At 45.6% G+C, this 25,740-nt stretch overlaps 1 protein-coding gene across 1 annotated transcript in view; it reads right to left on the reverse strand.

The window, feature by feature from the left end:
- Window positions 1-24,744, reverse strand: part of Slc22a3 (solute carrier family 22 member 3) — a 92,268-nt gene extending 67,524 nt beyond the window's left edge. The window contains exon 1 of the mRNA XM_076926654.1: window positions 23,805-24,744. Coding sequence (XP_076782769.1) covers window positions 23,805-24,218 — 414 coding nt within the window. The 5' untranslated portion in view covers window positions 24,219-24,744. The remainder of the gene's footprint in view (window positions 1-23,804) is intronic.
- Window positions 24,745-25,740: the final 996 nt, after the last annotated feature.

A 25,740-nucleotide genomic window follows, 5' to 3' on the forward strand; every position in this document is an offset into this window, starting at 1 on the left:
AAAAATCACACACAGAAAGAGAGACACACAACACAGATACACATAGAGAAAGACACAGACACATGCACAGACAACAGACTGGTACAAACAGATACACACAGAGAGATACACAGACAGATATATAAACAGCCGCACACATGAACAGATAGATATACACACAGAGATGACACATATACAGACACAGACACACAAACACACATATGAAGATTCAGAAACTCACAGACCACACACAAATTCTCTCTCTCTCTCTCTCTTTCTCACCCTCTTCTTCTTCCTCTCTCTCTCTCTTTTAAAAAAAAAACCAAAACAATTCGGGTAACACAGCTACTAAAGGTACAGACTTACCTATCATAAATGATACCTGCACACATACAAAACCATGATCAGGATCTGGGCAAGCAGCTGCCCAGATGATCTCACCTGTCTGGGGTCTGTGCTGTCCTGAAGCAGTGGGATGCCTGCACCACACAGCTCCTGAGATGGCCAAGGAGTGGCCTACAGAGGAGCCTGACATTTGCAACTTCACGACACTGGCACTAACTTTATCATAGGCTCAGGGTGCATGGTGTCATTATCAACTACAGCACATCAGAGTGCAGAGGGACTTTCTTGTAAGTTTATAGAAGTTCCATTTGTTTTCTAGAATCATCCATAAGCATATACAAGTTCAGACCTTGTAGGTATTTTTTTCCAGGTCTCCTGCACCAACTCCAGGGCTTCCAAAAGCAAATTATATCATTCCCTGTATTATCCTTTTTTCTACAAAATGGGTGTTTCAGCTTGAGCCATCCCAGGGTATTCATGAGGTGTGTGCAACCCTGGGTAGCACAGTCACCATCCCTAAAGTGCTGGGTATGTATGGCACACAATGGTACAGATGTCAGCTATCTGTTTCTACCTAATGCTGTTCTATCTTCGGCCACTGTCTTCATTGTCTGCTACTAAAAAAATCAGAATCTAATCCTTTAATATCTACATAATTGGCTTTTGAATATAATTTACACTTCTAGATTCTTGGGGCTTTCCTTGAGGCTAAAATAATGGCTCTGTCAGCCACATTCTTGCCAAGCAAGCATCAGAAACTGTATTCAATTCCCCCACTCACATAAAAAAGTCAGGTGTGGTGATGAGCCCCTGTAATCCCAGAACTGGGGAAGCAAGGACAAAAAGAACTTTACACTCATTGGCCAGCAGGTCTTGCTGAACTGGGCAGCTCCAGGTTCCATATAAGACACTATGTCAATCCCTAGAACATGCTCACATGCTAAACACATGTGTGCACATATACACTAAATTATTTAATCAAAAACTCCTTCCTTGACTTGGTCACGCCTGCCTCTATTTCTTTCGGCTACTTTGTCATTGGGCTTTTAAGTCCCTGAGCCCACCATTGAGTGTAGTATGAGATAGATACTTTGTATCCTTATCTGATTATCACTAGGGTTTGCTTTAACACAGTCTACCACACAGTGCATGCTTTCCCTCTTTGAATCATGGGGTCCTCGTAGTTGTATGATGTGGCCCGGGGCTGGGGCCAGTCTCCATAGTCATTTCTTCCCGTTAGCTGTTTTTCTGCTCTTGCTTTGACCCCATGGTTCTCTCTTAACTTCTTGTCTAATGCCTTTCAGAGTGACTTACCTTTTTGTAGACCTTTATTCTCCCAAATAAATATTACAATTTTATATGTTTTCTTTATTGTTGTTGTGGGTTATGAGATAAAATCTCCCGTAACCCAGGCTGGCCTTCAGCCCCTGATCCTCCTGCTTCAGCCTCCTGAAGGCAGAGAATACAAGTATGACCCATCATGCTTAGCTGCTGCTTCCTCCTCTTTCTCCTCTTTCTCCCCCTCCTCCTTTTCCTCTTCAAACTAATGATAAATAGGGACACCTGCCTCAGCTCACTGTCCATCCCACGGTCTATTACCAAGGCCATGATGGTAAGGTAGAAAGGCTACATTTTTTAGGAACAAGTGACTAGACAAGGCACATTAACCACAGACCTAAGATTAGAATTAACTCAGGAGTGGTCTTTCTTGTGACTGACTAGGAAAGTGTCACTTGGGACAATATTCAAATATGACTACAGCTGGAGGGTCAGAGCTTTTATAGTGGCTTACTTTCTTAAGCAAAGACGCTACAGAGAATCAGAGAGGATGGAAAAGGCAGTCTGAAGACAGCTACTTAACATTTTCAAATAATTTATAGCCTGCGTATGTTTTGACATGGATAGATTCTGTGGCTATCATGGGTAAATTATGGCCACAAAATTTCCTAAGGAGAAATGTCTCCATAACATGCTATAAAGTGAGATGGGAAACTGACTACACACGAAGAAAAAAAAACACTACAGTTATAAACACTCAAAAGTGTAAGAAACATTGTTACTATTCTCCTAAGAGACCTAGCAACTTGACCAACCAAAGGTCACTCCTTTCCAATGCAGTTCAGAAGGGCCAGGAATTAACCTTGCTCAGCTTTGTTTGACAATGTTATTGCCATTCCTGCCAGATCATCTTCACATGCAATAAAATGTCACTGTTCAAATGCACGCCATATGTTTAAGCACAGAATCTAGGTCAGAGGTCAGCATCCACCCTGCGGAATGAGGCTGGGTTCCAGCCTTATCTCCGTGTTTCTAGGTGTTTTATTTCTTAAGATCATGACTTGTCAAACCTTACAGGCTGGATTTAATTGCTGCCCCTGTTGTGCCGAGATACAATCTGTTAGGGTAACTCCACTAATTACACTGTGGGGTTTTCTTCTAGTTCAAAACTTCATATAGAAAGATGCCTTTTTATATAGTTTCTTTCCTATTGAACAATGCAGTCTCCTCCCTTAAGATTTAGTATGATCTAATAAATACATTTATAGTTTTCATGTTTTCTAATAATAATTAAGAAAGAAGTTTCTGACTCACATCATGGCTCTCAACCATCCATAGCCCCAGTTCCAGGGGATTCAGTGGCCTTTTCTGATCTCTGCTGGCACCGCATGGTACACATGGTGCACATATATACATGCAGGCAAAATATTTATACACACAAGATAAAATAAACCCAAAAACTGCTTTACAAAAGAAATTTCTAAGCATAAAATTTAGCCCTAAGATTAAATGGAGCTTGTTATAGTATTTTTGTCTCTACTGGATATTAAGCTACTTTTATTTGTTTGTGGGTGTTTTTATTTATTATGTGTGTTTCATGTTCATTTATACCTGTGAAGCACACATCTGCCTGGTGCCTACAGAGACGAGAAGAGGGCCTCAGATCTCCTGGAATGGAGCTACCAGATGATTTTGAGCTACCATGGTTCTGGAAATCCAACTCAAGTCGTCTGGAAAAGTAGACAGTGATCTTAATCTCTGAGCCATCTCTTCTGCCTCTATTAAGCTACTTGCAAAGATTAAAGTTTAGCATCTATCCAATGCAACCTGCAAATTCAGCTCAGCCTTATCCTAAGTTTCAATGTTCATAATCAACACCCACCATTACAGTAGGAATGCTTTGATGGTTATGGTGGTGATGGTGGTGACAGTGATGGTGATGGTGGTGGTGGTTGTATTTACTTTTATGCCAAGGATCAAGCCCAGGGCTTCAGTCTCAAACTGGTAATCCACCTGCCCTTGGCTTTCTAACTACTAGAATCACATTCACGCATTACCATGCCTGAATATTGCATTCACAATGGGATATTTTGATCACCACTGCAAGCACCCCAAAATACGATACAAACTTTTCCTATTCACCAAACTGGAACAGAGGCATGAGCTATTCTGGCATACTCATGTGCCTGTATTAGAAAGATTTATTAAAAGGGTACTTGTGGGGATATCACCTAATGGAGAGAGCTTCCCATCAAAATGATATTCTCACTCCAAAGAGGGCAGTGCAGGGTGGGCAGTGTAGGGTGGGCAGTGTAGGGTGGGCAGTGTAGGGTGGGCAGTGTGCCTCTGAGCCACTGGTGACATTAACCCTCTTGGTCTTCACATCCCCAAGAAAAATGATACCAGGATGCTGCTTGGTACTGAGCAACCATCGCAATTGTCCAAAGATGCCGTGCACTCTGCATTGGACCAGAGGGCTTCAGTGCATACCTTGGATCATCCTTCATTCAACTACTGGTCTAGAACCCACTTTGTGGGTCTCTGAACACACCAGCTCCAAACATGCTGCTCAGCTCAAGCCTTACTCCCAGTGACGCAGGCCCAGCTAATGGCACAGAAATAGAAGTTCAAAGTTCCCTAGAACTGAACCCAGTGAATGCTGGGAACAACCAGGTACCACTGTGTATAGATAATTGGTATTAGGGTGTGTTATTGTCACATCCTCTGGGGGAAACACAAAGGTTTCAAGTCACCCAATGTGCCGTGATATGCAACAGTCACACCATGGAGAAGGCAAAGTCAGTTTAGGCCACAGAATTGCCAAATTGGGCACCAGGCTGAGCTTTGACACAAATCCTTTAGTGGATTTAGCTCCCTCGGTTGTCAGTTGTCTGGAACACATCCATCCATCCATCCATCCATCCATCCATCCATCCATCCATCCAGATAGCCCTCTTTACTGTGGCTTTTCTAACCCTGAAAAAACAGACAGTGCCTGTGGTGCATAGGGCAGTGTGTCTGGCACTCCAGTGAGTACCTGACTTACGGAAGCTGCTACTGAGATGGAGAAGAGTGTGCAGAAGATTGAGGAGATAGGATGACTTCCTGAATCAGATGGGCAGAACAATTTCATGTGGGCTTGGGGGCCTTTTCTGGGCATGGTGGCAGAAGTGTAGAAAAGGAAATGAACCAAGGGGACAGAAGAAAGGGTCGGGAAAGATTCATTTTGTAGGAATCAGCTGATGGACTCATCTCTGGGGGGAGAGCAAGCCTCTTCAGGAACACAGTGAGGTGGTAGGCAGCTGAGGGCTGGTGGCTTGGCTCCAGCCTGTGTCCTCTATGGCTTTTCCTTTCCCCATGGTTCTACTTGTAGATCTGTCTCCCGCCTTCTTTCTTTGGTCCCCAGAGTGCTGAGGTTACCACACATGTTTAGCTATGCCTGAGGTCCTGGGGCTTCAAACTCAGGTCCTCCTGCTTTGGCAGCTAGCACTCTTTATACACTCAGCTGTCTCCCTAGCCCCAACTCTGGGTCTTTCTTTAGTCTTTTATTACTACGCTCCAGTGTGACAGCTCCAGCATAGGTGGTGCCAGGTTCCTACACTAGGATCTTTGGCACCATGATCAGCAAATGTCCTCTCAAGCCAGGGGTTGGTGTCTGTGTCCATCTCGATACTCCAGCAGCCTGTCCCAGCTTCTTTCTTCACTCTGTCACCAGCAGGGACAATTGCCACCTTACCCAGCACTTAGCTGTGCCACCTAACCCGACAAGCACTGTGTATGAGTTATTTATACCAACCCTCCAGTAGTGGACTCCACGCAATGCGATGCCCAGTGTGTACAAAGCAGGGCTCAAGAAACCCCAACAAGGGTCGGCTCTTAGGTTCCCATAACCAGTAAAGCCTGAGCCCTTATCCACTTTGCTGCCTCAGTGATGAGCTACATTGTATCTGATCTAGTGTGAAATTCTATCAATCATTTGCAAAAGTCTGTACCAGCAAATAGTTATTATTTAATTAATCTATCCAAATATAGTTTATATATTATATCACACCACATCATATCACAATAGAGGAGCCTACCGATTCTATAGGCACACTGACAAAAAGAGGCATCTGTTAAACTGGTGACATGATCAACTGGTCACATGACCAGCAGATCACTGTTAACTAAGACACATGTTAACAGACAGATGTTTCATTAGGAAAGGGTCTTTATACACTTTCTTATGCTCCAGAACTGAAATTTATTTCCTTAATTAACTTTTAAAATGTTCATGCCAAGGCTGGAAAGAATCTATGCTGGGCAGCTCACAACCCCCTATAACTCTAAATTCAGGGGATCCTACACCCTCCTAGGCTTTCTGTAGCCTGCTGTACTCATGAGTACATACCCACACGTATAATCTTTAAAATACTTTTAAAATTTGATGCAGAATTAATTAGAATTATTTTCAATCTACTTTTCTATTGTAGAATGTTTAATACTTTGGACAAGCCATGTGACTTCCCCATGAGTCTACACTTTGAAAACTCAGCTCAGCAGTGAAAAGAAACCTGTTCCTAAATAGCACCCGAGAGGCATAAAAAAAAAAAAAAATAAAAATAAAAAAAAAAAAAACCAATAATAAAGAAGTGATTTTTTTTTTTTCCTTTTCCTGTAATGTGCTACAATCAGTTTTCAGACAGGAACCCTGACACCTGATCTCTTCTGTTTGTGACTCACAGATATCAACTTGCCAGTGCATCTCCCTCTGGAGCTGGAGACGCACACATCGCCTTTCATCTTGAGCTGTTGGCTGCCCACCGCTTCCAGTTGGCAGAAAGATCATGAAATCAGAGCCATCCTGTGCGTACACTGGGCTGAGCAATGACTGGGAAAGGCATCTGAGACATGGGACACTGGGAAGCAGAGGATGCGGCCTGTCCCGGACTAGGGTATCACACACCTCAGAATGGTTTGTAAGCTACTTATGAAGTGCGGCCCTGACAACGGCCCAGGCTTCTCTCAGAAGGACCATAGCACCCTCAGCCCCTTCAGTGTGTGACCTGGTCCCTGATGCCAGAAGCCAAAGGGACAGAGCTCAGTCTGTCTGAGCATTTGTGATGTCCCAGGTGTTCCATTCTGTCTCTGAGGAGGGGACCTCAAAATCTCATCTGAGTCTGGTAGAGGCCTTCCTCTGCATGTCGGATTCTAGGTACCACCATACACTTCATGGTAAGCCACCATTTCACCCTTTCTGCCTCCACAACTCAAGGAGAAACATGAGAAACACTAAGGATCCACTGAAGCAGTGGGGGACAAACACACCCCATGCTACGGTAACTCAATGAGGTCTATGTGCAAAACCTGCTCTTTCTATATGTATGAAAGAAGTCATGCAAAGACAGGAGACTTTCAGCTCAACACACAGCTGCCAAAGCAGCTGCCAGCAAGAGGTTTGCACCAGAACTCTGAAGTCCTGTGGGTAGAAAGGGAAGATGACTCCCACATGCTATCTGCCTACACAGGAACAGCAAACATCTCCAGAAGAGGGAAATTTGATTTGAACATTATTTGATGTTCCTAAATTTCATCCCAAACAATCTCTGAGCAATGGGAAAGCACAGTATCCCATGCTTAACAGATTTTATTACTCATAAGTAAGTAGCAACAAAACCTACCAAAAAGTTACAGTCACCCCTAAGCAGATGCGATATTACCAAAATTACTATAAGATACTGAGTGTTATACCAGGGAAGGGAAATGTAAAGTTAAATGTTTCAGTATTGCATTGGTTGTTTTTTGCATTACTGTGATCTAAATACCAAGCAGAATAATTTAACAGAAAGAATTATACATTTGGCTTACAGTTGGAGTGTGCTCAGTCCATGGTCACTTAGCCCCATAGGGTTGGACAGATCAACATGGTAGTGGGAGCCTGTGGTAAAGAAACTAAAGATCTAAGTGTTTGTGGTAGACAGAAAGGAGAGAGACAGATGGAGGAAGGAAGCAAGGCAGGACATGAATCCCAAGAACACACCTGCAGTGATCTCTTCCAGCTTAGCCTTACCACCCAATGCTGCCATTGTATGACGCTATGATGGGGCTGATCCATTATGAAGACAAGAGTCTCATGATCTAAGTGACTCTGGAAACATCCGTCTCAGACACATGCAGAGGTGTGCCTCCCTAATCTGTGTGCGTCTCAGTTTAGTCACGTAGGATCACTCCGTGAACGAAGATCACTCACACAGTTGGAGTGAAAGCCCGTGACTGTGAATGGACTTCTGAAGTTCTGATACAGTTCTTCACAGAGTGCAGTCTTAACTGCCCTGTCTCTGCTGTTGTCTCCTTGCATGTCACTCAGTTATCTCCTCTGATCTATGACAATCCTAACAAGGAGGGCCCCTACATCCCAGGACTGGGTTATTCATTTGTTTACTTGAGTTTCTGTCCTTGCTTGGTTCTGAGGCAGGATCTTATATTGAAGGCTGGCCTTGAACTCCCTATGTAACCTTGAACTTGTGATGCCCTATGTCTACTTCCCATGTTCTTAGATTATAGGCATGCATTCCCTTACCCAGTTTATGCAGTGCTGGGGATCCAACTCAGAGTTTTGTGTTTGGTGTGTGTGTGTGTGTTTGTATGTGTGTGTTTGTGTGTGTGTGTGTGTGTGTGTTTGTGTGTGTGTATGGGGTGTATGTGTGTGTATGGGGTGTGTGTTTGTGTGTGTATGCTGTAGCCTCACCCCCAAGGACTGGGCTTAACAGAAGAACAAACATCTATGTTTGTAAAGCCGGGGCCTGAGCCTACTCTGCCTCCACGTTGCATTTTCCACTGGGTACATGGCCTGTGCCAGGTTCTCCCTTTGCTATCTATGAGGGTGTAGATGCTTAGCAGAGGAGCCAGATCTCCTGTCAACACCACGGGTGGCACAGCAAACCTACCAGGAGGAAAGGGCAAAGCCAGGGTGAACCCATGTTGATTTCAGAAACTCAGCACCTCCATGGTTTAGGTTAGCTTCATCTTAAGACATCTTCCTGACCAATCGCACATAGATCTAGTATCTCTGAGACCAGGGCTAGGGATTAGGTACCTCAGGAACCTGAAAACTGACTCAGCTCTCAGAGGAATGAGAGGCGCCTCAGGCCAGCTTGCTTGCTTGCTTGCTTGCTTTCTTTCTTTCTTTCTTTCTTTCTTTCTTTTTGTTTTTTGTTTTTGTTTTTATTGGATATTTTATTTACATTTCAGATGCCATCCCCTTTCCCCATTTCCCCTCCCTAGAAAACCCCTAATCCCATACCCCCTTCTCCTTTTTGCTTTTATACAATTTTTTTTTTAATGTTAACCAATGGCTTTATAAATTTGGTAATGCTCAATATCAACAGAAGTGTAACCTAATACTCAACCTAGATATATCAACTACCTTTGACTGGCAGAGACATGTGAACATCTGCCTCCATGTCTGGCCCCCCTCTCTCTTTCTCTCTCATCACCTAGCTCCTCCTCTCCTTCTCCTCCTCCTCTCCTTACTCCTCCTCTCCTTACTCCTCCCACCTTAGCTCCTCCTACATATCACCCTTCCTGTTAAAATAAAACTTTTCTCTCAAAATGCAGTTAGAGCATAACTATACCAATTTATGTCAGTAAGGTGCAAGATAGACCTAATACCCAGTCTATCATTTTGTTGACTAAGCAGAACCTCTGTCATCTCTCCTAACTAAAAGACTTAGTTCTGAACCTGGCTTTTTTTTTTTTTTTTTTTTTTTTTTTTTTTTTTTTTTTTTTTTTTTTTTTTTTTTGCTTTAGAATGAATGTCAGCTGAAAATCATCCTCTCAAATCTTTTCTCTCAAAGTAAATAGCAAGGATTGGCTATGAGACTATAAGTTTTCAACCCCATCAGAAATCCAGAATGACTGAGTTAACTGAAATTATGGGAAGCACAAAGCATAGCTTCTAAAAGCTGAACACCTGGACAGTCCCTATACTAGAGAATGTTGGAGCATCCGATCTTCAGCCTTCTGGTCAGGCCAGCTTTCAAATGACCAGTTATTTCAGGGGACTAGAGAGAGGCTAGCACCCACACACAGATAACCTGTGGGGATCTGTAGCCTTCCCGTCATAGAGTCTACCTCCTTGGTTAGTCAAAGATTGGTATCAGAGATCTTAGAAGCCCTTTCCCAATAGTTCCCATGTTCCTGCCTGACTTTTAATTTTCCTCCCTGACCCCAGTTTTGAAGAGTGACATGCTAAGATTGGATCCCCAGTCTTGATTTTTGAAGGTTGTTGACAAATGCCTCCCACCCACCAAAATCAACGTACAGCTTAAGGGTTTTTTTTTTTTTTTTTTTTAAATTTACACCTACCTCCTTTCTTGGAAGCACCTAAACTCCCTTCTCACTGTAGCTCTCCATTATCACACAGAAACCAGCCCCCAACCAGTTTTGTTTTATTACAAACACAGAAGGAGAACAAGAAGCTATAGCCTCTTAGAAGTCTTGAATTTCAGATGTTTCCTTCAGATAAAGGAACCACCTGCTCCCTCTGTCATTTATCTCTCTAAAAGCACTATACCAAGGACATGAAGGAGTTTGCTTCCCCTCGCACAACAGAAATCAACTCCTTTCTTGGTTGTTGTTTAAGGGGGTGGGATGGGTAGAGAGAACGTTGGAAAGGTTCCCCTTTGTTGTGAAGGTTGGGTAGTATGTTTTTGGCTCTACTTCCTTAGAGGGCAGAGGGTCCAGCTGCGCCTTGGCATTATAAACACCAGCTCCTACGTGGCCCTTGCTTCTGCCCAGCCTTGCTCCTGTGCCCAGCTTCCCCTGCAGCAGGCTCTGCTGACGACACAAGCCCGCCGAGGACAGCCAAGACAGCTGAGAAAAGTCTTTTCTGCACAATGGACGTCAGCACATAAAAATGATGAGCTCAGGAAGCCAACAGTTCCTTTCTCCCCGTTCCTTTCATGTGCCAGGTCACATCCCTCAAATGAAGCTCCCACAGACGACAGAGCCCACATGCATGCTGAGACCAGTCAAGCGAGGACCTGAGCCTCCTGCTGCAGACTTTGTGCTTTGTGCGTGATCCTGACCACCTGACGAGCAGTCACACCTCACAGATCCAAGGTGGATCCAAGGACTCATCGTGGGTCATTAAGGATCTGCAGTGTCAGGAGGAAATGGCTTCTGTCAACCTGTGATGGTTTCAGGGCTAGCTTAGCTACAGTTATAACAATGGTTGAATTTGCCACTGGGTCTCTTTTTCTTTCACCCATGAATTACCTCACAAATATCTATTAAGTGCTGAGTCGAGCAGAGGGTTCAGAGTGCCTGCTCCTTGTTGATGAGGAAGGCAGCTGTTCATCCCATCAACACTCAGTGGGGAATATGGGGCAGAAAAAGAGACTCAGCCCTAGCCCCAGGGTGGGGGTGAGGGTCGAAGGACATGCTTTCCATGCAAGGCAATTCTTAAGGGCATGCATGCTAAGGTAAAACCTAGAATGAACCAGAAAGAATGAAGAAAGGCATTTTGAGAAACGGGAAGGATACATGCGAGGAGTTATATGAGGGTAGGTGTGCCTCACGGGGTCCAGGGTCACTAACAACCTGAAGAGGAGAGGAGTCCCAGAGGTAGAGGAAGAGAGTGAGCAAGATCACCCAGAGTCCTGTACGCCAGACAAGAGAGGACAAGAGCCAACCTCCCTGCTGTTGTACTAGAGCCTAAAGCCTTATGAGTATCCCTCTGAAAAGAAATGGACCGAAATGCAGCCGTCAGAACTGGCTCACAGGAAGAGCTATAGTAGACAATGGTTTACATACTAGAAAGTGTCTCCGGTCTGGGAATGTAGTTCGGAGGGCAGAGTGTTTGTTTAGCATGAATGGACCCCTGGATTCAATCCCTGACATCACATGAACTACATGTAGTGACATGCTCTTGGAATACCAGAACTGAGAGGGTAGTGAGGGCTTGGGGGGGGGGGGGAGTTTGTAGGGGTAGAGGTATCAGAATTCTAAGGTCAACCCAGGTTGCATAGAGTTTGAGGCCAGCCTGATACACACGAGACTGTCTCTGCCATGGAAAAGATTACTTAAGGGTTCTTTCATCCATAGTCTCATATTCCCATTCAGGTTCATTGGTGGGGTAGAGAGAGTTGGGGGAGGGACTGCCATTCCTGTATACTCTCAGGTTCTTTTCCATCTAAGTAGTCACTCAGGCTTTAGGGCTTCAAGGTTCACTGGTACCAAGTGCCAGAAGAAAGAAGCAGGTAGGATACACGTGCACAGGGAAAGGTTATTTTGGCTCATTTGAGATCTCCCCAACATCACTGACCAGTACTTGGTCACATTGCCCTCCAAGCCACAAAGAGACTTAGACAATGTGCGCCAGCTCTACATCTCAGAAGGAGAGTCCTGGTATTCTCACCTTCAAGTGCAAATTACTACCTAAGGAATTGATGGCCTTTAATTTATTTATTTTTTTTTAAGGAAAACTTATTAGTGACCTATTATGTTAGACCAGGGGTCTGCAAACTTCAACTCCAGGGTCTTACCTGGCTGTCACCTTATTCCCTGTCTGTTCCTTACTCTTGGGTTCAACTTGACTCAAAAGTCCTTACAAGGTCATGTGAAGCAACTGTTCAGAGCAGCTGGATCAATGTCTAGATACAATGGTAGCTGGATCAATGTCTAGATACTATGGTAGCCACCCACCCTGCCTGCTGGATCAATGACTAGATACAATGGTAGCCACCCTGCCTGCTGGATCAATGTCTAGATACAATGGTAGCCACCGCACCTGCTCACATCAGACAACCACTAAGAAAGGGTTAGTTACTTTTAGTTGGTCACTAGTTAGTTACTTTTATGTCATTGTAACCAAGGAGCTAACAGAAGGAACTCAGGAAAGGAAGCATTTATTTTGGTTCATGGTCTCACAAGCTTTAGTCCATTTATGGCAGAGAGGGTGGAGTCTGTGGCACCTGATGCAGGCAGCTGAGGCCCCTCTCATTGTGGTATCAGACAGCAAGCAGAGAATTCGGGCTACAACAGACAGCAGATATTACGAACAGCAAATCTGTTCTCCAAGGGCTTGCCCCTAATGACCTAATTCTATCAGCTAGGCCCCACAATCTCCCTAAATGGTACTGCCAGCTGGGTGTCAGACATTCAAACACATAGACCTTTAAGGAAAATTTCACATGGAAATCTTAACAGAGCCACTCCAGAGGCAATTAGAGAGTTGGGTAGTCGCTGGACTTACTGCTAAAGTTGGTAGAGAGAGTAGCTGGGATTCAGGCCCAGAGCCATCTGATCCTCAAAGATATGTCTGCTTTTTTCCAGTCTACTAAGATGCTTATATGAAACTCTTTTTAACCTGTTGTGGTGCTTAACACTGTCAACTTAGCAGGAGCTATAATCAGCTAGGTAACAAATCCTTGTGCATGTCTGTAAGGAATTTTCTAGATTGAATTAATTCTGACCCACCCTGAATATAGGTAGCACCCTTCCATGAGCTAAGGGGCTGGGATGAATAATAAGGAGGTGAGCTGGGTACCAGTGTCTATCCCTCCCTGCTTCCTGACTGCATATGTCATGGGGCCAGCTGCTTCCTGCTCCTGCCTCCGTAACTACTACCCCACAATGATCTGTGGAACCAAACTGGCAACCAGAGTTAAACTGTGAACCAGAGTAAACCATTCTTGGCTTTGGGATTTGACACAACACTAAGAATGACACAGACAGCAATAGATTGTGAAGAGGCCACACCTGCCCAGTATGTGTATGGCAGTGCCTTTGTCTAAAACTCCCTCTTCAAACTTCATCAAGATTCTCAGAGTGTGGGTCAACTATGCCTCACCCCGAAGGTCAAAGAATCTTCCGGTATGTTGTATATCTCTGGGGACTACAACAATTTTGAAGAATAAACAAATGCATTTCATCAGATAAGACGCAGCACTTCTTCCAGGAGATTACTGGATAGGAGATCTACCCCCAAATCCACAGGGAATCTACTGCTGATTTATCTTCCAGTCACAAGGGTCTCATCACACTCCTCATTAAAAAACACCGATCGAGTCTCCTTGGGAGGTCTGTGGACCAGCTGCATAGGCCTAGGATGCTTGAAAGAAAGGAAGAATTCTAAACCCAGTCCCATCTTTGGATTCCAAACTCTACAGGTGGGACCTAGGAATGCATGGCTAGCCCCGATCAGGGGCCCTCAAGCCAGAGCCAATGAAGCTAAAGATGAGGGAAGGTGAAAACCAAACACCCCCTTTACTGTCATTTTCATCTTGGACACCTCCGTGTCACCCGAGGCTGAGATCAAAGTCAATATGTATTCTGCCTTGGGTCACCTGGAACCCATGAGGAGGAAGCACCAATCTACTCATGTCCCTGTTCTCTCTCAGTACAGTTCTCCCTGCCAGGCCCAGGGCAGGGAGGAGACTCATCTTTGTATCTGCAGCCTAGCCCAGTGCCTGGCGTGCACTGAATGTAAATAATCTCAGTGGCACTGCTGTGGATAATCCAGAATGCCAGCTGTCATCGGAAGCAGGAAGGACTCTCACACATCCCACAATGGAGCCCCTGTTGCAAACACTTTCTTGGTTGTTCTGGGTCCCATGAGCATCTCTGGATGGTGCATCTGTTTGGTCTTCGTACCTAGACCGCTGACACTTTATGAGGTGGCCCCGTTCAGTAGGGTCCCGATTTTACCCCATTAACAAATATACTGAATACTAAATACTACTCAAACCCATGTGCCATTGGCTGAAAGAAATAGTTACTATGATGGACGTATGCTGAAGTGTTTCAGGAAGTAAAGAGGAAGTTCATACTTCTAATAAAAGATAGATAGCAGCCTGTCTAGCCAGTCTGTCTAGAAGGGAGGCCGAGTTCCAGGCCTCTCCTATCTCCAAGCTTCCAAAGGGGTGAGGAGAAATTCTGCATGGAAGGAACCAAGCTCCCTCAGAGGGGACCCAGAGCAATCACTGAACACAGAGTAAGCTACAAGCAAGAGTTGGAACACCGAGGATATCAGGTAGTTGCCACACATGAAATAAAGGCAATTTTATTTGAAATGAAATAAATGAAAACGAATTAAAAAGATTGCTAAGATAAAAAAGAAAGCAAGAAGAATGGCTACCAAAAATGATTAGCCATACTTTAAAATAGTACAAACACCATGGATTTAAAAAAAAAAAAAAAACCAAAAACATTAAAATAAAAAGGTTCAATGGATGGGTTAAGCAGAAATTTTGACTGTTGAATGGATAGTGGGATCCAGACTGTACCTATAGATACAGAAATGGACAATATGAGAGGAAGTCATGAAGGAAAGAAAAAGCAAGTCCAATTTAGGTCTAAGTAGAATCTCAACAGGAAAGGCTAAAGAATGGGAAGGCCACACAGAAGAGAAAATGGCTGAGCATCACTTAGAAGTCATTTAAGGGCCGGATACTGAGAAAACACACCCTCTCACTCAAGAAGCATTTGTTGAGTGCTTGATGCATTCCTGCTGTGTTTTAGAGAACTCTTCCCAGGAGAAAACAGGATTGTCCACACCAGGACAGCCAGAGTGAAAACAGGCTTCTTTCCCCAGAGCAAAATGGAAGCTGCATGACAGCCCCACATTCTTCAGTGAAGAGCTGGGATTAAGCAAGGGCCTTTCTAAAGAACACTGGGTCGTCTTCTGGACCCTCCAGGTATCAAAGCAGAATGGAGGCTTGTGCTCCTGATCATCTTAGTTGTATCCAGTTCTTCCACTTTGGTCCACTTACCTGTTTAAGTCTGCACAGTCATCTTAATCCGTCAGGGTGCACGAGTTTACAAACACAATGTCCAGAACCTATCGTCAAGACTTTTCAGGGTTAGTGACGTGAAGGCCAGACTAAGGTATTTATAATCAGCATTTATGATATTCTGTTCCAGAAGCCTGAAAAGGTGACCCCCCAAAACCTCCACTGTCCTCCATTGAAGTCGCCTTGGGCTGTAGAGGCCTCACAGATCACCCCTTGATGAGATCACTCCCAAGCAGGAGCACCATCTTATAGGAACTAGTTTGTATCATCAAACAATAAGGCCTCTCCAAGGACCAGACGTGAGATATGAGCAACCAGAGTCTGGTGGAGACTGCTCAGCTACAGCCCTCTCGCCCCACCCAGGAGCTTCCTGCTTGAACTGACAGAGCATGGCAGGACACTGACAACCGGCTGAAATACTCTTATCTTCCCCACTTGTTGTATCAATTAAACTCACTTCAGGTTAGTTTACCACTAAATTTTCTTCCTTCTTATTAACTTTTGTGGTTGTCATACAGAGTAATAGTTCCTGCTGTGGCGTTGCTACCCATGTGTGTCATTATACCACCCTTGATTTTGTTTGCTTTCTTCAAGCACAAGTGTCTGGACCTGACATATTGGAACCCATCGAGGTGGCCCTTTAGCCTAGGACTTCAGTGGCAGAAGGATGGAGGGAAGACAGCTGATGACAGGGGAGCACTCACTGGCAAAGCTGACTTTCAAGACTAATGATGGAATAAAGATTTATAAATATAAGCAAGCCCAAAACACATGTATTACCTACAAGGGTGCTGTAAAGCTGTGGTTCTAAACTGGAGCTGGTGATGGATAGCTTGTGGGTTCTTCTTTCTTCCACCCTTCTCCCCCCTCTTCTGTCCCTTCATCCCCCTCACTCTAGACAGGAAAGAAAAAAAGAACAGAGGGGAGAGAGGAAAGGAAAGAGATCCCTGAATCTAATTTCTTTTCTTCTTGTTTCTTCTTTGAGCACAACTAACGAATCACAACCAGTCCTCCCTGAGTGACCACAACCACCACAACCACCACAACCACCACAACCACCCCTGCCTCTCAGGGCTCTAGCATTTTATATGCCTCTGAAAAGTTCCCAGAATTCCAAAAGTCACACAATCATAGAAACTACCTGCATCTGGCAAAATCACACCCCGGCTAGAGCACGAGGCAAATCACAGTCAGCCGCTGTGAACAATGCAAAGTAGTCCCACATCCCACACCTGGGATTAAAATGAAAACACATTCTTATAATATTTCTGTGGGTTTTGAAGAAACCAGAATTCCAAATTCTTACTACACTCAACCTTACTAATGCCCCCAACCCTTTGATACAGTTCCTTATCTTGTGGTGACTCCAGCCATAAAAATAGTTTTGTTGGTACTTCATAACTTTAATTTTGCTGTTGTTGTGAACTGTAACATAAAACCATAAATTAGTAATAAAATGACAGACATGGGACTTCGGTTAATTGTACTCTATAGACTGGGGGAGCAGTGGCTGGACCGAAACATTCCACATTTCCTAGATTGTCTAAGAGAAGGCCTAGGGGCCTAGAGAAATCGCTCAATGGTTAATAGCACTTGCTTCTCTTGCAAAGGACCAAGGTTCTGTTCTAGCACCCATGTGGCAGCTTACAGCTCTGGTTCTAGGGGATCTAACACTCTCTACTGATCTGCATGCAAGTGGCACACATAAACTCACATGGGTACACACACACACATGCGTAAATAATCTTTTTTTTTTTTTTCTTGAGCAGGGTCCCCTGCATTACACTTAGACTCTGTTAAATAGGCTTGGTGACATTTCCAGGAACAATCACTAGAGAAGTTGAAATAAAGGAACTAAATTCCTAACAAATAAAAGAAAGAACAAAATGGAGTAAGGAAACTAAGTCTATGGGCTGGTGAGATGGCTCAGTGGTTAAGAGCACTGACTGTTCTTCCGGAGGTCATGAGTTCAAAGCCCAGCAACCATATGGTGGCTCACAGCCATCTGTAAGGAGATCTGATGCCCTCATATGGGTGTCAGAAGACAGCTACAGTGTACTTACACATAATAAATAAATAAATAAATAAATAAATAAAACTTTTGGGCCGGAGCAAGCGGGGCCTGGAGCAGGCTGGAGCAAGAGGGAGAAGGGAAGCAGGATCAGGGGGAAAAAAAAAGTCTAACTAATTTTCTTTCACAGAATGAAAAACACAGAAAGTCCAGCATTAATGGGGGGAGGTAAGAGAAGGGTCTAGTGAGCCCATAGACACACATTACTGTTAGTATTCTGTCTAAACTCCACCTCCACAGTTACCTGGCCACAGCCAGGTAGGCCTGGTCCACTATAAAACTGGCTGCTTGCCCCCTCCTCTCTCTCTCTTGATCTCTTGTCTCTAGCTTCTCTCTGTCCTCTTGCGGCCCCCCTTCCCTTCCCCTTCTCTCCATGTGGTCATGGCCTGTCTTTATTTCTCCTCCCCTCCCCTCCTCTCCCCTCCCCTTTCCTCCCCTCCCCTCCCCTCTCCTTTCCTCCCCTCCCCTCTCCTCTCCCCTCCCCCTCCCGTCCCCCTCCCCCTTTCCCCCCCTTCTCTTTCTCTCTCCCTCTCTCTGCCTCTACTACCCTCTTGGCTCCCCTCCCCATGCCCTGAATAAACTCTTTTCTATACTACACCGATGTGTGACTGGTCCCTCAGGAGGCAGAGATGCCTCTACACGGGCCCGCTGAGACATCCCCTTCCCCCAATACCTCTCCACATACCCACAGAACATACTCTCTTAATCTCTCTATCTTTTTTATAAACACATCAATTACCACAACACATTTTAAAGAGACCAGGTGCTGCATGACTCAAGGAGTACTAAGGTTTGACCCTTGGATTCTCCCTTGACTGCCCAGGGTTCTACTGGGCCACAGTGGAACCTTTATGAGGGGAAGCTTAGTACAAGGAAGTACCCTTGAAGGCAACAGTAGGGTATCTGTCCACGCTGCTTCCAGACCCCCACAAGGTGGTGCACATGCAGACTTCTTCATGATGAGCCCAAGAGATGTGGTCAAGTGACCAAGGGCTGAGTCCTCCGAAACCATGGGCCAAAATATACCTTTTTTCTTTATAAGTTGCTTATCTCTGGTATTTTGTGACAGAAACGGAAAGCTGACTAACTCGTGGACACTAAAGCCATTCAATAAGAGCTAAATCTTCTTGTGTACATTTTATGAGCTCCACAGAACTATTGGAACAGGAAATTTTAAATTCAAGGTGACAAAAATTAATTATAGATAAATATTAAATCAAAGGAAAACTGGAATTGCAGTATTAATATCAGAAAATATCAAGACAGAACATACCCTGGACCTTAGATCAGGTCTTAATACTAGAGGCTTTAATTCACTATGAGGAATTTTTAAATCCTACATTTACATGCACACATACTTGGTACAATTATATCTTGCATAAAAAATCTTAAGTCTAGAAACTGAAAGACCCTGCAAAATAAGAAGTTTTTGTAATTACTGATCATCAATATACAAAAAGTTGACTCAAATATAGGATATTTTAACAGAAGAACTAGCTAGCATCAGTTGTTGAATGTCTGTAAAATCCTATTCCTCTCCACCCCCACCATAGCTATAGACCAGACAGTCTTCCCAAGCATAAAAACATTTACAACACTTGACTTCTGACAGGTCTACGGAGCAAAGTTAGTAAAAGTCAAAAAAAAAAAAAAAAAATCAGTATCACAACAAACCCACAAGTCAAATTCTCTGGCCATACCACAATGAAAAAGAATGCAAATTTTAAGAAGTCAGCTTAAATTAGTTTAATAATAAGCCTCTAAGAATAAGGTGTGAGTCAAAGATGGAATAACAATGAGAATTTGAAACCCTAAGAATAACAATGAATATACACATCTTATGTTAATGTTAAAGGGCAGATGTGCTGGTTGGTGTACTGAGACAGAAGGATGGAGAGCAAGAAGCAGCTCTAGAGATGAGAACAGCAGCCAGGAGTGGCCTCTCCAGAAGCAGTAGAAGCCTGAAGACCTCTGAAGGACCAGGAGCAGGTCACTGGCTGCAGGGGAGAGCTAGTGTTTATAGGAGACTGTGCAGGAGGATGAAGAGGAGCAGAGGAAAGGGTACAACCAAGAAGGAAGGCATAGAGTTAAAAATGACAGGGGTAGAGCTCTTCCCCACAGCAGAGAGGGCTCATGGGAGCTCAGGGACAATGTCACAGAGACACTGATAATGGCCTGTCTTCATGTTTTAATTTCTCTTTCTTTCATTCTCTTTTGCGGTCTTGTCATCTTGGACCAAGAGCACACTATATTCTTACGTGTGGGGAATTTATAGATTGAGAGATAACAGAATTTGTAGTTTCTCCCTCTACAAACCCTCAAGCAACTTGTCTACATGAAGAATCAATGCGAGAAAGTGCCTTATGTTCAAACACAGCATCCAGATGACAGGCTGGTCTCATTCATTTGGTTAGCGACAGCAACATAGGAGGCTCTGAAGATATGTACCTAAAGGCATGTGTCTCCAGGATCCTTCCCTCCTCCTCCCTCAAGCATCCGGCTTAAACTGGAAAAGATACACCAACGTGCAGTAAAGAGGAGACAGTGATACAGTGGAGAAGAGAAGCTTCCACAATTGAGTATTTACAGACCTAATGCAGCAGACGATCAAGTTAAATACTCCAGTGATCAAGTTAAATACTCCAGTGACCAAGTTAATTCTACTAAAACGAGTGAAGATGCTAGCAACATCACACATTCAAGAGATACAGTAAGACGTTCTTTCTAGAAAAAATTAAATGTATATTTTGCCTCCTTGTATGTCCGTACATTACATGCATGCCTGGCACTGGTGGTACCCATGGAGGTGAGATGAGGGTTTTGGATCCCCTGGAACTGGAGTTATAGATTGTTACAGCAGCCATGTGGGTACTGGAACTTGAACCCACTTTGGAAGAGCAGCCAGTGCTTTTAACCACTGGGTCATCTCTCCGGCCCTGGTACTTCTTTCTAAAGTGTCTGTTGCAAATTACAGACACTTCGGAGGCCAGAATTGTGGCTTAGCTAATTCTCTTTCCCAGCACATACAAAAGCGCAATAACATGCTTAACAGACCCTTAGGGAGAGCAGAATTAGGCTGGCACTACGGGGGTTTGCCCTACCTAGTGGGCCTATATCCTAAGACAATTATACCGATTCACAACAGGCACTTGGAGGAAGAGGAGGAAACCTGAGAACAAAGCAGCCAGCACTCTCTTCAACAGATCTCCCACATCCCTCAAACTGGCCTTCCCTTTGTTTTAGAAGAAGGGTGATGGAAAAGCGGTTGTTTTATCTGTAGAAGCACCTTGAAGTAGAGAGATGGTCTTTCATTCCTTCCTGATGCTAGTAAGGATTCAAAAATCCTTCCATCAATCTTAAACGTGAAGCATCCAGTGGGTAAGGGCTCTGACTGAATGTCTATATTCCATCACATTTGATTCTGCCCAGTGTCTAATAAGCAGATGAAGTTGAAACCCAGGCAGAGAAGTCCACATTGATGGGGTTCATCATAGGTAGAAAATCCCCTAGCGTACAGGAAGTGGCTTGGAACCAGCCTACAATTAACAGTCAGCTTCTGACTTAATTCCCTGGAAGTTTTTCCAGTTGTTATAAAGGTGTCACAAGGGTAGATAAGTTCCAAGTGACCCATATACCATGTTCACATCAGGATAAGGACCCATCGCACCAAATGAAGTCACGGTTCCCCCAGCAGCCAGCCTGGCTGGTTGTGTTTCAGATGCTATCAAACGGAACAAAGGTTGCATTGACTAGAAGACCACCGTGGTGACACAGAACTAAGGTTGACCCATGGCAACTTCCATGACAGGATGGGACCCTAGCAGGGTCCCTAACATCACCAACCTCAGCTCTTCCTTCTACAAAGCCAAGATAATCATATCTCCCCATGCCTCTCCTGCTTTGTTTCAAGGACCACATATCATATGCAGCCTGTCCACTTCCACTTCTAGCCTGTCCCAACGTGGACCCTTTGTACATCAATATACTAGGTTTATAATGCTAGCTGAAGCAGGAACTACACAGTTTTTCATTACTTTGGTAGTATTAACAACACTGACTTTGTTCATATTCAAAATCAAAGAAAGCACTCAGAATCCTATGAGGTGTCTGTGAGATTCTGAGTTACTCTGGGTGGTGGGCAGGACTTCCATGGAGAGTTTCCACCTGAGACAAACACATGAACGATGTGCCACAGGAAGTTAAAGTTATTTGGGGATTGAAAAGAAAAGCTTTCCAGGAGGTTTCAAAACCTCATCAGCTGCTTTTAGGAAAGCATCATAAATAACACTTCAGTTTGCCCTCTGAAGAAGTCTGGTCACCGTTCTGTGCACACTGAGCTGTCACCTGCTAGTGACAATAATGGCATGCATGGGATGAGAAAGTTAAACGACAGTCAGAAGCCACATAGCTCCCTAGAGACCTTGTCAGGACCATCTCCTGACTTCCTGCCATTCTGCACTGTGTTTGAGAGTGGCTACCCACTCTGACAGTGTCCTATTGGCCCTGGGACTCCAGCATATTCCTGAAGCACCTGCCAGAGTATTTGCTCACAGATATCTATGATCCTCTTCTTGGATACCCAAGGATCACCTTCATTCATGCCAACCTTTCTAGGGTGGGTGTGCATTTTGTTTTTGAAGGTTATTTTTTTTTAATGTTCACTTTTTAATACAGTATGCACATGCACCTGAGCTTGCATGCGTGCTCACTGGAGGAGGGTGCGTGTGTATTCTGATGTGTTCATATGTATGTGTGCATGTGGAAGTCAGGGGACAACGTCTTATTTTTTTGAGGCAAGGTCTTTGGAATTCCACGGAGTAGGCTACCACGCCCACATATGGCCTTAGGAGAAAGAACAGCTTCATAGAGCCATGTCCCTACAGAATACGTTGGGAGCCGACTTTAGTAGAAAGCGGCTAGATCAACTTTGCAGCCATCTGGAACCATATACCCTGATGAAAGACTTGGTTTTCAAAAGCCTATAACAGCTGAAGCACACTGTGATAAATATATTGTTTATCCCACATAGCTTGTTTTGCTGTTTAGTGATCTCAGCTGTATGGTGCACGTGGTAAAGTGTTTTCACCTGTGTTCTCCTGCTTGTGTTTATAAATACCCCAGATTTCCTTTGAATAAAAGAGAGACAGAAAGGAGAGACAGGATGAGAATTAAGACCTGACCACACACCCCGTCTTGTCTCCATTCTTCGAATCGCTTGCCCCTCCAGCCCCACTCTCTCTCTCTCTCTTGACCAGAACACTTAGCCCCAAAGCGTTGAGGCAGAGTGCGGTCCTCAACAGAATGGGCGTTTCTGCCTCCTGTTAAGCACGTTTCCCTTGTTATCTAAACAAGTGTTTTGGACAAGAACTAAGCTAGAGACGAATGTGTTTCTTTCTCCATTTACCTGAGTACACTCAAGCATCTTACAAAGATTAAGTAGAGCTATGAGGAGGTAAAACTCAGCCGAATGATTCCTCTGTGGACCAGGTGCCTCTGAAGTAGTTTCAGAGCAGACTGTGAAAGCCCACAGCCTTACAACTCAGAGTGCGGGAGGGTGCAGAATCAGGGTTTGAGTGAGAGACCCCCCCCCCCCCCAGAGCACGGGGATTGCCTCCTCCTCCTCCTCCTCCTCCTCCTCCTCCTCCTCCTCCTCCTCCTCCTCCTCCTCCTCCTCCTCCTCTTCAGGTTCCAGCAGCCACCACAGTAAATGGAGAGAGATGCCCCCTCCTGCTGCCTTCCTATAATTTACTAGCAGGAAAAAGTCATAAACTCTCGTCCAATATTCCAGATTTCCTGACTTCTCTTAAATTGCCGCTCTTTGTCCCCAAAGCAGTTTTACCAAAATTATTGCTCGGGAGAGCCTCAACCTTTGTCCCCTGCATGTCAGATAATCATTTGGACACTGGAAAGAAGTTGCACTATCTTCAAGAATTCAAAGTTGATTCCCACTCTCCTGTGGCCCCTGGAGAAAAGCCAACCCAGGCATGCCAATGTAGTCCAACCCCTCCCGTCCGAAGGCAGAGGACTCCCCAGCCATAATCTCCAATCACTGAGCCAACACATCTCAGTGACAACCGTGGAGGCAGGTGCATATGAAGCGTCTCCAAGTTGGCTTCTAGGAAAGTTTTCTCTTTTACCTAAAGCCAGATCTTCTCTTAACTGGCTCCTTAGGACAGGGACATAAAGAAAGGCTTTCCCATGATTTGCAAGGCAGCACTTGCAAGCATGGGTTAGAACCTAGCGAGTTCCGAAAGGTGGTGGGGTCTCCAAGTCATGAAGACTCCAGGGACCTAGTCTGGAGGCCACCTTCTTACACTTGCTGTGTGAAGGGCGATGGTGCACAGAATCAGGCTTACCTGGCTGACGATGGTGGAGTGGGTCTCCACATAGCGCCAGTCGCTGCTGCAGGGCACCAGAGGCGCGGAACGATTGGGGAAGGCAGCAAGTGGGTCGCAGCTGAGCTCTGAGCTGGTATTGGTGGCCTCCAGCAGGTAGCGGTGGCAGTGGCCTTGGCCGCGGCGCTCTGCTGGGACGTGGAGCTCCGGCGTGGTGAGGTTCCACTCTTCCTCGGTGCTCCAGGCGCAGTGCTCGGCCAGCGTGGTGGCGCGCGGCCCGCGACACCAATAGTAGTCGGGCTGGCTGCCCAGGAAGACCACGCCGACGAAGAGGAAGGCGAAGGTGACACCCGTCAGGCACAGCAGCAGGAACACGCGCCGCTGGAAGCGCCCGAACTCGCCCGCCTTCCTCAGTGCCTGGTCGAACGTGGGCATGGTGCGCCCCGCCACCCCGCGCCCTGTCGCTGCTGCCCGGCCTGAGAGTGACCCGCGGGCGCCGCCGCCCGCAGCTCTGCACCCGCCGCCCCCGCCTCGCTCGCTTGCTCGCCCTGGCAGCCCGCCCCGGGCTGCTCCTCCCGCTCCAAGCTCCCGGCCTCCTGCCCGTGCGCGCCCGGGACCGGCGTAAACCCGGAGAGCGGATTGGGGTGGTTTCACAGCGGAATCACCGGTGAACCGAGGGCCCGGACCTGTAGCCTGCCCTAAAGGGACACCCCAAGTCGGAGTTCACTGAGTTCCAGGATCACACAGACTCGCTGGACTCAGGACTCTAAAGACTCCAGGAATAGCCTCCAGTGCTCTTAGGCTGCTGGGGCCCAAGCTACTGTGCTCCCAAAGAGACAGCCAGCCAGCTCCAGGAACAGAACTTCATACCTGCACCTGCACCTGCGTCATCACATTCCTAGAGCTCTGGGTGGGATGGTGGCGAAATAGCAGAAACAGACTATCACAATGGGACCGAGGGACAGTCCACAGGGCTAAAAGATTTGCTTAGTCCCAAAGTTCAAAAGGAGAAGGGAGCACATCAAGTCAAAGTCCTTTGCATGTATTCGCATCCCGAATCTCTGGGAAACAGTGGTGCTTAGTTGGTTTGAATCTATCATTGTGTGTTCCTTGCCCCTCAAAAATCTCCAGAGCCTATAGGATACACAGCATGTGTGATCCCTGTCGCCTGGCACGGCTGGTTGCCAATCAGTTGCCAGGCTGCAGAGTGACCTGTGATATTACGCTCTCTACACGTGTATTCTAATTTCTCCACCCAGCTCTTCTCCCTGTCCCCACCTCGTGCCATCAGCCACCCTTAGCCAACTTTCTCAAGGGTTCCAAAGAGCACAGATTTAGTCTTCTTCCCCACAACAAGAATGCTAGAGCCAGGCGCCAGATTCTCTCCCCCTTACCATTCGGGACGCTGAGAAATCTAACTGGCCAGCTCCAGTTTTCCCATCTTTTAGATATGTCTAATAGCATACCAACTTCATAGGGTCCCAGTGAAGACTAAATGGATTAGCAAGAGGAAAGTTCCAGAAAAGTACTCAGGGTTTTATAATAATCATTACTACAGCTGCTCTTTGCTAGTGAGCAAGCAGCAACCACAGGTGGGCCCAAGAATTGCTAAAACCATACAGCATGAAAAGGCCATCTCCTCCGTCTCCCTCTCCCTCTCCCTCTCCCTCTCCCTCTCCCTCTCCCTCTCCCTCTCCCTCTCCCTCTCCCTCTCCCTCTCCCTCTCCCTCTCCCTCTCCCTCTCCCTCTCCCTCTCCCTCTCCCTCTCCCTCTCCCTCTCCCTCTCCCTCTCCCTCTCCCTCTCCCTCTCCCTCTCCCTCTCCCTCTCCCTCTCCCTCTCCCTCTCCCTCTCCCCTCCCCCTCCCCACACATGCACAAACCACCTACTCCTCACTGTGTTTTTGCATGTCTCACATGCCCCTGCTGAACCCCCAGTGAATCTCCCCTCTCCAACCCA

This window comes from Arvicanthis niloticus, chromosome 28 (genome assembly GCF_011762505.2).
Source record: "Arvicanthis niloticus isolate mArvNil1 chromosome 28, mArvNil1.pat.X, whole genome shotgun sequence".
Classification (NCBI taxonomy): domain Eukaryota; kingdom Metazoa; phylum Chordata; class Mammalia; order Rodentia; family Muridae; genus Arvicanthis; species Arvicanthis niloticus.